The sequence below is a fragment of the Melitaea cinxia genome, chromosome 23 (assembly GCF_905220565.1).
Source record: "Melitaea cinxia chromosome 23, ilMelCinx1.1, whole genome shotgun sequence".
NCBI classification, from domain to species: domain Eukaryota; kingdom Metazoa; phylum Arthropoda; class Insecta; order Lepidoptera; family Nymphalidae; genus Melitaea; species Melitaea cinxia.
Window position 1 is genome coordinate 9,145,736 of NC_059416.1, and position 14,530 is coordinate 9,160,265.

General features: G+C 29.5%; 1 protein-coding gene across 1 annotated transcript in view; it reads right to left on the reverse strand.

Moving 5' to 3' along the window:
• Nucleotides 1-5,410: 5,410 nt before the first annotated feature.
• The window catches only part of LOC123665049 (inositol polyphosphate-5-phosphatase A), a 48,596-nt gene continuing 39,476 nt past the window's right edge, over nucleotides 5,411-14,530 (reverse strand). Inside the window, exons 9-14 of the mRNA XM_045599401.1 lie at nucleotides 14,227-14,323; nucleotides 13,107-13,234; nucleotides 11,374-11,406; nucleotides 10,133-10,307; nucleotides 9,813-9,849; nucleotides 5,411-5,612 (exon numbers count right to left, since the gene is read on the reverse strand). Of these exons, the coding sequence (XP_045455357.1) occupies nucleotides 5,467-5,612; nucleotides 9,813-9,849; nucleotides 10,133-10,307; nucleotides 11,374-11,406; nucleotides 13,107-13,234; nucleotides 14,227-14,323 (616 nt within the window). The 3' untranslated portion in view covers nucleotides 5,411-5,466. The remainder of the gene's footprint in view (nucleotides 5,613-9,812; nucleotides 9,850-10,132; nucleotides 10,308-11,373; nucleotides 11,407-13,106; nucleotides 13,235-14,226; nucleotides 14,324-14,530) is intronic.

The window sequence follows — 14,530 nt, forward strand, 5'->3', positions numbered from 1 at the left end:
CATTGTATAGACTTGCAGAGTACTAAACTACTTAAAAATAATATATGTAATTTTTTTTTTCTTGAAATTTCAACCATTAAGTAAAAAAGTAAGTTGTCATTTGCATTATTAAATTACATAAAAATTAGCTAAATTTATTACTTTTAAGAAATCTTTCAGAAAGAGTTACTCAAATTAACATAAATTTTATTTATTTATTATTTTTATTATTGAAATGAAATAAAACTTCAAGTTTAACAAAACTACTCTTTAAGAAGAAACATTCAATTACCAATTACAAGACTTCAAAGCCGGCTATTTAGCATAAATTAAATTCGATTTACACAAAAACCACATATTCTTGAATAGCTAATGTGTACGAAATTTTTTAAGACGGACTACTTACATACTTTTCTTCTGTATTACTTTCAAAAAATGATTAGACGTGGATTAGACGCATAAGCAGTCAAGCTTAACTAATAAATTTAACATAAATATTATATCCACTTAAAATAGCAATATTTATAGAAAATAGGTATATAATTAAATATATACATTAAACTTTTAAGTAAAAAAAAACAATTTGGAAAGTTACCATGCTACATTTTTTATTATTTTTCTGATAAAAGAATGAAAATTTAAGAACAGAAATGTTTTGATAGTTGAAAAAAAATATCGAAAAAAATTCCTTTACCCTTTTATTAATTAATTTCTAATCTAAAAAATATAATTATATTATGTCGTTTGTCTAAATTTAATTTAACCATACCATAGGAAAGGCATTCCATTGTAGTCGGAAACGTAACAATTATTTTTGCTATTCACAAATAACTGAAAAAAAAAATGTTTGTTGTGATGTAAAAAATGTATTTTATTATTTAAGTAACTGTATGAATAAGTGTCGCTTTGTACAAATGCAAATCTTATCTTAGTAGGAACTAATGATAGCGTATTTTGTGGTCGTAAATTTTTCCAGATAAAATATTTTTAAATGCAGTAACTAAAAATAAATTAGTGCTATGTGTAATATGATTATCATTAAAGTGATATAACTGTCTCATATAATTCGGTTTGCTAGGAAACGAAAAAAATCTACATCGACAAGTAATAGAGCGTATAAGTAAATAAATACGATTTATAAGAGGTAGATAACTCATAAAGTACCACTACAGAGATTCGATAAAATTAAAATTGGACTACATGACAAGTATCAGCTTTCGATTAAAAAAAGAATTATCAAAATCAGTTCACCCAGTAAAAAGTTATGAGGTAAATACAAAACAAATTTAAAAATTAAAAAAAAAAAAACGCAAAACGAATTGACATTGTTCTCTTATTTTGAAGCCTCAATGTATAAATATAAATAATTATTGATATCTCAAAATCCCGTTTTCTGATATTTTGGAGACTTACAAGCCTAATTTAGTATAATTCATTACTAAAATAGTATATAATTTGAGATTGAGAATCCAAAAAAAAAAATTGTTGATTTTATATATGTACTAGAGAAATAGTATATTCTCTATTAAAAATAAAAACGATCGTCTGTTTGGATGAAAATTTTCAGACGACATGACAGGACAGGACACACAGGATTTACATATATGGCGAATGTAAGAATTTTCCTGACGTGACCGATATACATAGTGTTAGAAAAATCGTGACGCAACGTGACAGAGAGTAAAAAAGGTTCAAAACGTAAAATTTAAAGTAACATATTTTAAAACTGGACTGAATTATGCCAATAATAATTCATAAAACGTTTAAAGTAAATATAGAAATACAAACATTTCTAAGACTTAACGCAACGGGCCTAAGCCCTGTTTGGTTTTGTTATCGTCATTAGTGATTATTTTCCAAAGCTATATATTAAAAACCTTTTTAAAACTTCTAAGCATGTTTGCAAGCATGTAATGTACGTTCATAACAATAAATATTGAGAGTACTTTTGTATTACAATTTTTCGTATAAATAATTAAGGAATAAAAGAAATAAATTTAAAGAGATTAAATTTAATGTTATGTGTTAAATACTAACCACATGACTGATAAATAAATATTACTCATATATAGCATACAGAAACATATTTTTAAGTGTTAGTAATTTAAAATCTTTCTCATAAATCATTAATCTAGTAATCATAGCATGTGCTTATAACATGGCACATTTTAATAAAATATTATAATTTAACACTCAGAAATTTAAAAAAATAATAATTTGTCTACTAAGGCAAGCTTGATGGTCGAACTAAAACACATTATTATTTTTTTTACTACATCTAACTTTTTTACTATTTCAGTTCCTAAAAATATTCTATTAATCTATATAGCATGATATGATTTTACTAAATTTAAAATAGTACATTGAATAACATTGAAACACAATTTTTTTAAAATAAGTCTACTACTTTGGAATGAAAACATCCTAAATTTACTTGTAGTACTTATATAAATATATTGTTTTCTTTTTTTACATTACATAGTTATCTCATTATTTTATGTATATTTGTAGAACAGAAAATATAACAGAAGTGGCAGTTCGTCCAATTGTTTCTTAAATATACATACTTTTATGATTTATATTCCTGGTATTGTCTTTGTGGTTGTAGAAAATAAATATCTCTGATCGTAAATATTATATGATAACACTTCTTATATACTTGCATATTCTAAACATCGTATAACTACTTTATAAATTGACTACTTCTAGAAGATAATTTCCTAATTTATTTTATTATTAATTGAAAAGGGATATAATTTTTAAAACATTAATTTTCATTTGTATTCTTAACGCTATAACGCACAAAATACATATTTTAGTCGTATTGTAACAGGTACTGTGATAACGGTTTTAAAAATATTCTTTAAGTCATACATAAATTATGTCACATAATAAACCACTACGTCACACAGCGTGACAGGTTATGAAACAAGTTTTAAATTTTGAGACCACAACATTTTAAATTTTAATTACATTATATCAGGTCATAATTTCATATTACTTAAACCACTGTGTGACGTGTGACAAATTATGAAATTCGCGTGACACAATTTATGCAGAACATTTTAAGACATTAGAAATAAGATTATTTTTTTATATTTTTACTACCTAAATATTATAATACTAAAAGTTAATTATCTCAGAGAGAAAGAGAGTTTAAGAGTATTTTTTTACATAAGTTTACTACTATTCTGGTGGGTCATCTTTATGAGTATTATTAGCATAAACATATCATATATTCTTAGTAATCTACAGTAATATTTGGATATAAACTATGCATTCATGATGAACCTATCTATTATCAATGGAGCTAGAATCGTCAAGCAGAAAAGCCAGATCACATGTATCACATATTTAATTCGCAGTTTATTTTTTTACACTGCGTGTAGCATATTGGGGATATTTATATAATCTTAAAAGATTGAAAAGGACATCAACGATTTTTTTTTGTATTATTTCATTCTCTATGATCATAAGAATCGCATATACAAATAATAGTCTTAACATTTGACTATATGACACACTACTTTTATAAATGTATAATATACTAAATATATTGAAATTCAAAAAATTTAGTTTAGTCACTACAGCTAGGAACAATTATTCGTAATATTTTTTTGTAACTTTCAACATTAAACAACATTAGGGTACTACGGACTTTCCATCGGCTCAAGTATTATTTAAAAAAAAAAAAAATACATCATGAATTTAAATGTACATTTGTCAATTATTTAGGTGCCCTAAATTTAAGACTTTTTTTCGTTCTGTGGCAAGAAAATTTATAGTTGCGGCCATTTTCTATAGTGTTTGAGATAAAATGATAAAACAAACGCAAATATTTTTCCCGCCGATGTTATTATGATTTTTGTATCCCCCTAAACTGCCAAGGTATAATAAGATATATCTTATTTACCTTACCCTATCTATTAAGGTAATTTATTCGTCTGTTTCAAACGGAAGATTAGGAACTATGTTTTATATTTAAAAAATTAAGAAGCTTTAGCTAAATTAGGTACTAGTCTACTAAACTAACGAGCGATGGTAAGTCTGTAATGTGAGAGAACTTAGATTATTTACTACAAATTGAAAATTCTTTTTATCTATCTATCTATGTTCGATTTTCAATTTTGATAATTTTTTTGAAAAAAAAATTACCCTGTGAGGTTACTTTGGCTTCATTTTGCATAAGAATCAAATTTCAATAACATTAAATTCGAATTAATGAGTTTTAAGGACATAAGCAAGTGAAATACGTTTTTTATTAATACTATAATTTAAACATTTACGTTTATATATTATATTTATATATTTTAATTTTATCAATTTTTTATTAATTTTATTTAACCATAGACACCTATTCAAAAATGTACTATTTAAAGTTGAAATATTCAAATATATATTTTAATTTGTAAGTACATTAAAATATTTATAAACCCTACAAACAATGATAGAATAATTCACTTATAATTATAAAAATCAGTTAAAAATGAATTAATTTGTTTCTTAAACAAAATATAAAAGAAATAATCATAATCACTTTTACCAGTTTGCTAATCTATTCTGTTAGTTTAAATAATACAAATTTTTAAAGTTGGAACTTTGAAAGATTAGAGTAGCGACTAAATAAATTTTAAATTTAACAAGAATACTAGATACTTTATAATGGCTATTAATAGATGATTTGAAGAAAAAAAAGTAAAAATAATTTAATAAATCGTAATTTTATATAATAATTAATAAATATTAAATATAAATAGTTTAATTGATTTATAATAATATAATGTACTTGTCATGCTAAGACTAGAAGCGTTAAATAGTTTTTTTTTTTTTTTAATTCATTGAGTATACTAGAAAAGTTGACTAGGAAATTGCTTTTTAAGTACTAACGCTATTAATCCGTCTATTAGTTATTATAAAATTATAAATAAAGATATTTTTTTTATAGTTTATTACTATTTAAATAGTTGTATTAGTCTAAAATATTTTATAAGTAATTTTAAAAGGGATTTTATAAAGATAATTTTATAAGGGAAAAATTACACAAGTAAAAGCAAAAGCATCTGACATAGAATTGATATAGCATAATTATGTAAAAATAATATAATATCTAATATATAAAATTCTCGAGTCGCGGTGTTTGTAATTAAACTCTCCCAAAACGGCTTGACCGATTCTCATGAAATTTTGTGTACATATTGGAGTAGATTCTGAGCATCGAACAACATCTATTTTTTCATCCCCCTAAATGTTAAGGTGTTCCACCCCTATTTTTTTTAATTTTTAGATAAATTACTTATTTTTTATTTTATTGTGATTTGGCGTTAAAAATACATACAACCTTCTACCACCAACCCCTATTTCTTAATAGCGTTTAGCGGTAAGACAACGTTTGCCGGGTCAGCTAGTAATTTATGGAAATTAGGTTCAGACCAAATTCAAATTGATTGTTGTAAACATCAATACAATAACGGTATGTCACATACCCAGTTATATATCAGATTCCTTGAAAATATTATACGGATTTGCATTGAAGTGTATATATCTTGATCCGGGTGATTCCAGCTCCGGTTCAGATTCGTCTGTTGTAACGTGCTTAGGCGACGATTCTGAATGATACTCTTGACGGAAATTACCTGAGAATTTTAGGAATTTGTATTTTACACAAAGTAAAAATGTATGCACATTTATTCATATATACACATAATATTATATGTTATATTTTGTATAGTAAAATTTAACGTTGTATTTTGAAAATATATAAAGGCCTTGGTTTTCTTATTGTATGTATGTTATAAAACGTCACAAATGAATATATTACATAAAAAAAAATTGGGTAACGGTTATACCATTAATAATTTATGATTTTGGAATTATCAATTTTTGCAATATTTTTTATAAGTTTGACATGACTTAGACAATTTTATGTTTAGGTACATTAAAATTGATTATTTTCATCTACAGTTAAGGTATTGTGAGCTATAAAAGCAAGTGCAATATTCTAATCACTCAATAAATATATAAAGTTACTATTATGTTACTCTCATCAAAGACTTGAAATCTTATTTTTATCAAATTATTTTTTGATGAATATATTTGTAAAAAACATTGAATACAATGCTTTGATTGTTGTCTTATTGAGAATTTACCAGAACATCAAAAAATTATATACACACAGTGGGGTTCCAGACTAGCAGTACACATTTTAATATCATTAAACTTTTACGACAAAATATATTAACCTTGTAAACGATTAAACTGTTTGTTGAATTTTACGTTTGTCTAAATATATTGTTTCAGTTTGATAAAAATTTTCATTGACTGGCATATTTGACAACAAATTTACTAGTAAACAGCGGTTTGTAATCAAAATCTCAGTCTAGAAACGTTATAATAATATTTGACAAAATTGTTTGGTTTGACGTTTCTTCATTTCATCTGACATGTGTGTTTATCTGTGCAATTCTGGCACTATTGGAAGCCTTCGTTCCTTTCCATATAAATAAATGACAAAAACATTTCTACTTACAATTTTAATCGTTTACAGGTTTCTTAAATTTACAACATGACATCACAACTAAAACAAGATACTTACAAGCCAAGCGTCACACAGATGCGGGTGCTACAGTGTAATCTGAAATTAACTAAACTTCAAACTAAAAAACAAAAAAAAAAATAAGCAAACACTACAAATTAAAAAAAAAAGTCTAAATAATTGCAATCACATATTTTAATAGTGTTTATTATTATTAATTATTGCTGTAACTAATATTTAATATGAATATTTTAGTGTACATGTCAACATAATAAGCTCTATTTACCTGCCCAAATCACTTTACAGTTATTTTTTCAAGTTAAAACTTAATTTATTTTTTGTAAAATTGTCTAATAAGTTATTAAGGTTTCTTTTTAAATGCTTTAAATATAATACAACACAGTATTATAGGTCTAAGTTGTTACATATTATGTTAAGTTGTATTACTTTTATCTTCATTTATAGCACATTCACTTTACTTGGTTAGTTGGAGCATCTCAAGAAGTATAAGAAAACCTAATTACATGTTTTTTTGTTTACAAATAAGGGACAGTTTACATTAAATGCACTGACGGCTAGGGATGTTAAATATTATGGCAATTACACAAAAAAAAGAATTTTAAAAATGTTAAATAATATAATCAAAATTACTAGAGGTGATAATATATGTAACATCAATACAAGTTACGGTTTTGGATGTCTATCAGTTGTTTTATTAATGTAAAACTTGCTGCTTTTATTTTACTATTTTTTTTTTGTCTATAGCAAAATTATGTGAGTACAAATACTTCATTCATATCATCAATATGGCATATATAGCGTGTTACTAAACTAGCGTCCTCCCATTTAACTGCGGTATCAGCATCGATATCATATCGTAAATATGCAATTTACGTGCCCTAACGCTTTAATAAAGATAATCGAAATGTATATATATAAATGATTGTTTGTCTCTATGTCCTTTATAGAATCGTAAACTATGCATTTGACCATGTCATGATCTTCAGCAGTGTTGTGCATGTGCCCTCAAAGGTTTCTGAGTAGGTACCACAGAAAAGAAGCGTAGCAACGCGCACAGGGTACAGCTAGTTATTAAATAATTATTATTTATAAAATGACCGTCGTGTGTACGTTAGTGTCGTGTCAATGACCGAGTCACTTGAGTTTTACAGTTTAATAATTTATTTATAGTCTCTTTTCCCATGTCTTCTCAGTTTTTTTTTTTTTTTTTTTTTTTTTAAATCTGTCGATATTAAATTTATGTATGTAGTAACGAGGTGGTACAGACTAATGTTTAATTTTTTCACGTATAACTTCGGCTATGGTATATGATAGATGGCGGAAGGAGGCCAGTTTTAATAACACGTTGTATAATTAACAATATGTAAGGACTGGTTTGGTGTCAACAAAAAAAAAAAAAAAAAAATCTGTTGAGGAATGTTTATTTTTATCGGCAAAGCAATCGTGACAGGGAGATTTTTTTAAAAATAATAAATAGGTCTGCGGATATTAGGATTTAGAAATTACAATTTGAAATGAACAAAATATGCATATTGATGAATACAAATTTGTATGACATCGTAAGTACTTGTAAGCTACCTAAATATTAACTCTGTATAAGACAAAAATATAATATCAAGTAGTAGTAGGGTCGGCAACACGCTTACGTTGCTTCTGGTGTTACTGGCGGTCATAATCTACTGATTCCTAACAATTCCTTTTTTGAATTAGAACATCATTATCACCATTCCAGTAAGTAACAAAAAAATATGAAATCCATACATTCTATGAATGATCCTGAAGTTCTAATAGATTGGTTATTTATTTGGTTAAAACTGAACACACCTGTCTCTTTTACACGTTAAGAACAAAATATATGTTAAAAAGAGTAGGATATGTCTTAGCATTATATTATTTAAGATCCACTTGAGCAGAACTAGACTAGATTAATAGACCATTTGGTATAAATTTCACTTTTATACAAAAGTTTTTACACAAGCACAGCTTGGACTCTGTTTCCTTACAATTATTATGTACGTAGAGATTATTATAAATTGGTTAATTAAGTTTTAAGACAGCCGTATTGTCGACTAGCTATGAACTAAATAGGAGTTTACGATAAAACTAAACAATATAAAAAAAAACTAATCAAATCTAATATTGCAACACAAAATGCATGCGTTAAAAATAATTAATACTATTGTAGACGAACATGCCTCGATCTTTATACTTTACAGTAAGCGTCAAAAATATGGTAAACTACCATTTGTTCGTAACAAAAAAAAAGTTTGACTAACTAATTAAGTGCTACATCAAAATACAGTTCAACAAAGCGGCTTTCGTTTTACAAATGAAATCGAATTTCAAATTTGAACGAATGGAAACGTTTCTATAGTTAGAGTAGCTATTTTAAAAAAGTCAAATTACAATTATATACCTGTGCAAACGTAAATGTCAAACTCAAATTTAAATCTGTCAGAACTGAAAACGAATGCGTCATTATAATAATATATCAGTGCAAACGTCCATATCAAATTCGAAATTTCAAATTTCGATCTGTCAAAATTTAAAACAAAAGCGTTTTTAAGTTAACGTTATAAACGTCATGAGGTGCAACATTTCAAGCCACTACAGTCACATTTCACGGTACGCGCCCTCCGCCTACAGAACCCGTAACATTTCAACGCGAAACAACACAAACCGCTCTTTTTACTACCGTCCGACTTAAAAGACTCTCGACTATTCAGTCTTTGTAATTCAGGTACTTCTTTGTCTGATATTCTATGCTTTTCTTTTCTATTTTTCCCGCTTAAAAGCATATCTAGTCTAGACTTTAGCTGAGTGGGCGATACGCTTCTGTCTCTCGTAACTTTCGATTTGTCGATCGGTCTCAGAACATCGATTATTTCTGTTAATTCATCGGAATCGTTCGACACTTCCGCGTTTGGAGAGTGAGATTCTATACTCTCTGGGGTGTACGGGCCTAGAAACTTCTTAGGACTCAGTAGTGTTGTATCTATATCGTTAACGAAAATTCCATCGTAGCTAATGAAGTCGGCGCCAGTGATTTCAACGAACGGAATTTTCGATGTATTCTCATTCAAAGAACCTGTCCTAGTACGTTTTAGCCTTTGGTCGTCGGACAGTAGTTTATCGGGATGGCTTGACGAATATTCGATATTTTTAAGTTTTTTCGTGAACAAATCGGGATCTGTAGGGAGGCGGGGTAGTCTCTGAGGGGTCATTCTAGCTGCGCAAGCGCATAAGGCACAAGACATACACTCACAACACTTTACGATACCTCGATCGCTTTGCAGCATCACTCGGAGATAAATCGGCTGTGGAGAGAACATTTTTTTTTTCATTCGATTGGTATGTGTACCCTTAAAATTAGCTACATTTCATGATCGTGAAACTATCGATATTTAAGAAATACTAAGCACGCATGTACAGCACAATATAAAGTACCTTACGCGATAGTAGAAAAAGTTAATCTACATTAAAATTAATTTAAGATTCAAATTCAGTGATTATAAATGTAAAATAACAAATTCTCGAACATGCAGTGTTTTACCATAAGATGAATACATTACTTTGTAAATTAATATTAGGCTATATTACCTTATGGTCACCCATGCAGGCCGCGTCGCCTATCATACCGTACTCGTTTCTACGACGAGTGGGAATGTCTACTAAACGTCGTAATTCAGCCGAAGCTTCGCCTGATTTAGGCGAACCTTCTGATTGATTTCTTACTAACTTACGACGACCTGGGTAAGCTTCGGAATCCGACACCCTGGAATCATTTTCAAAACTAATATTCAAGTTTAATTTATCTTGACCAGTTAAGATTCTTGGACTATTAAAATTATAGTAAATATATGGTCTACCAAGTGACTTTCACAAAATGTATTACAGTAAAATGTTGAACACTAAGCATCCCTTAAAAGTCTTAAAGATCCCCCAGAATCAAAATTGTTTGAAGTGCTATAAAAGTTTAAAAACTTATAAGGACAACAAAGTCAAATGTACAAAAACATCAATAAAAATACACATATAAAAAAGTGCAAAACGTTTCGACATTAACCAGATGTGACACAAAATATATTTAATGAAATGGCAATTCCAAAATGATGATATTTTCGTGATGTATATTTTAAAGCTGTGAATTGATGAATTTAAGCACGAGACAACATCTACATTCTGGAGAAAATGTGTTCAACAATGAAATATATATATATATATACTTCGTCAGCATGAGTTATACTGCTTTTGAATTCTTACTAAACCTAAATGACTTTTAACTATATTTCTGTACATTAGTTTAGCGTGTGTGGCTCATACTTGTAGGACTAACCAGGCTTTCGGGCTTTTGCCCCCCTCTGCCCGAACAAAACCTTACGGATAGCAACAGCTACCGGACTTATTTTTGACCCGATAGGCCTGATAAGATGGGACATACCTGTATAGAAAATAGTAAATCACCTGCCACTTAGCTTAGCCACGCCTCTTGATCAATTAAATCGTAATAAATTAGAACACCGTATTCAAATTTACCGATTTTAGTAAGCCCTTCAGACAGACAATAGGCGTCGGCCTCAGTGTTTGTTGGAAATGTTAGATGTTAGTTTAGTTTCATAATTACTTAAATTCACAATTAAACTCGATAGATGGCGCTGTATCGACTACCATAATTTTTTGCAACGGAAACAGAAACGGAATACATTAGAAAACAGTTTATATATGGTCTGAAAAATAATAATATCATACGATGGAATGAACGAAATAAAGTCAGTCAGTGGACTCATTCGTTCAACTGGTTGTAATATAGAGGTCATGTTCACAACCGTTCCGTTACTTACTGTTTTTTATTTGCCAAGCATTGCACTTTCAACCTGCAAGCGTCATTAAAACCTATTTATTTTCCGTGTTAAATAATTTCCCACAAAATTATGAACGAGTGACCGTGGATTATCAAATATAATAACAAATTAATCTGAAATTCGAAACTGATAAATATTTAAATTTTTATAGAATAGAAATGTTTTTTTTTTTTTTTCTTTTTAAAGTTCCTTTATTCACGAATTAAAACTATTCGAAATTATACAAAATAATGTCTCGTGCAACTGTTTAATGATTTATTTAATATAAAATATTGACATTTACACATTATAAAAGTGTGTGAAAAAAAAATATGATATAAAAACTTAAACAATTTGCAAAGGTGGTGGTTTGATTTGATTGAGAAATTTCTCATAACCTTCGAATACTCTTAGTTTTTACATTTATAATGTGTGTTTGTCCTAAAAAAACGGTAATGATATATGACTTAATTCACGGCTGGCCAGACAGAAAAAAAGCCAAGTGCACCAGTCATGTTTTCGTAAATATTAGCCATTTTTTGTAATATATATATATATATATATATATATATATATATATATATATATATATTTAATATTTGGCTCATCCATGTTGTTTTTTAAAAAGTAACAAGTGGTTAAATACAGTCACAATTTAATAACTTTAATTTTTTTTTGAAGTATTACTTTTGAAAGTCCAGGATTAATTTAATTAGGTCTATTTCGTCTTTGACATTTATATACCTATATAAAAATGCAGTAATCATTCTAATTAAGGCGTTAAGTGTGCATAAATATTGAGATAAGTAATTATAGGTTTACCTAATTCGATTATTTATTTTTTGCAAATCTTACTTTTTTTGTTTCAAATGACAAAGAAAAAGTAACGCGAAAATTTAGTGCTTTAACTGATTTACTTATAGTGTAATAATTCTTGTCTTTTCCTTTCAGGTTTTTAGCGGTCTCTAGTTCAGTTTAGCTCAAAAGGGCAGAGGTTCGGTTGTTATCATGTACACCTGCTAGCGATCGTTACACATAGTAGGGAATATATCCGCCAACCCGCATTGGACAGCGTGGTGGATTAAGCTGTGATCCTTCTCCTACATGGGGCAAGAGGCCTATGCACTGCAGTGGAATATTACAGGCTGAAGCGCAAAAGGTCAGAGTTTCGTCATTTCATAAAAGCTGAAAATTTCTCTCAACACCGGTAGAAGCGATGCCATTATGAGTTTAACTCTATATTTGGCCATTGCTTTTACTTGTGTTGGGAGCGCGAGCTGAGAAACTTTCAGCTTTTATAAAATGACGAAAATCTGGGCCCTCGTATGCTCTTGGATTATATGTACTAGTGACCGTCCAGTGGTCAAAATTCGACCATAATTAATTTAAATTATAATTTTGCACATTATTAAGGTTCTGTTGTCAAAGACTATAATTTCTATAATAATTAACAACAGGGTACATATGCGTGTGTGTGTCAAATACATGGTAGTGTGTGTATTTTTTTTTTTTATTGATTTAATATATTTTTATGCAAAATTAAAAAAAAATATTAGCTTTCTGCACTCCTTTTCTATACAAACTATAACCGTGGAAAATTTCATACTCCTCCGTCCACGCAATTTTCGTAAAAGGGGGTACAAAGTTTTTACTTCTCGTATTAATTAATATATATATATATATATATATATATATATATATATATATATATAATATTTAGTAAATAAGCTCACCTCGCATTAATAGCGTGCTGTAGACCGGTGGGGTCGGCGATACTTTTCCGAGCGACTTGTGACGTCACAGCCGGCACTTCCAGTTCAGCGGCGCTCGACTTTTTCTCCAAAGTCTTGCCAGGGCTCATCTGTATAGAAAAATGGAAATGGTAGTATATATAACGAACATAACCATATTATATTTTTAACTGTCCTTAAAAAAGGAGAAGGTTCTCAATTCGAATGTATATTTTTTTTTTAATGAAACGTATTTTGTTTATAACTTAATTTATTAGGTAAAAAGGTAACAAATGGTAACGCAATGACCGTCCCATTAAAGGTTCTTGTAATAAAATACATGAAATTTAAATGGAAGAACACCAAGATATGCTTGTATTTCTCAGATATAGCACGTGAGCTTTATTACTTATTCTTGTAATTTCAACTCCATACCATTGAGGTAAGTCACAATAGTAATCGCCGGCCGATAGTCGGGGGTCGACCCCACAAGTCTGAGGGGTGGCCTTGTTGTAAGCGAGGCTACCCCACCATTGTGCCGGGGTCCGGAAGCTTTGCCCGGGTCTACCGCCGGGGCGAGGTGGTTAATCAGTAGGAGGGTGACGAACCCTCTGGCGCCCCCGCGCTGGATCATGATGGATTTTCCCCACGTAAAAAAAAGGTTACAATAGTAATATCCTGTCAAAATATGGAACAGCCTGCTGAAGACACTTCCGGAGATCTTCAAGAAGCCAAAAAGACTTCTGAAGTTTCTGGAGGAGCTTGGGTGGCAGGAGTGAATAGATCATTCCCACACACGCAAAATAGGCGCAGTCATCGAGTTTTGGAAACCAGCCCGTGCTTACCATACCATACCATGGAACAACCTGACTGGGGTAGTTCCTCGACCATAGATCACAGCTGAATAATACTGCTTTCAAGCAGTGTTGTGTTCCTGTTGGTGAGTAATGTTGGTGACCAGAGCTCATGTGGGGAATTGGGGATAGGGTCGGCAACGCGCTTGCGATGCTTCTGATCATCAGGTGAACCGACATATTTACATATTTGCCGACGTCGTTGTATCAGATAAACTAACACTTTTGACTGGAACACATATCCGGTAAAGTATTATTATATAGGTTACCTGACTATTTTGTCTCGCCGGTGAACCGGATCTAGCGGGACTACTGTCTGATGACGACATCCTCCCACTGCCGCTGTCCGAATCCGCTACTGACTTTCTACAACACATATAATTTATACAAAACTTAAATTTAATTTTTAAGAAGATTTTTTTATTGGTTGATTCATTCAGCCTATAGGATCCCATCGCTGGGTATAGGCCTCTGTTTTCATGTAAGCCACTCTTTAATGGACTTCCTGACAAGGAGAAATTTAAATTAATTCCTTACTTTCTTATTATTAATATACTCTCTATAATATGAAAT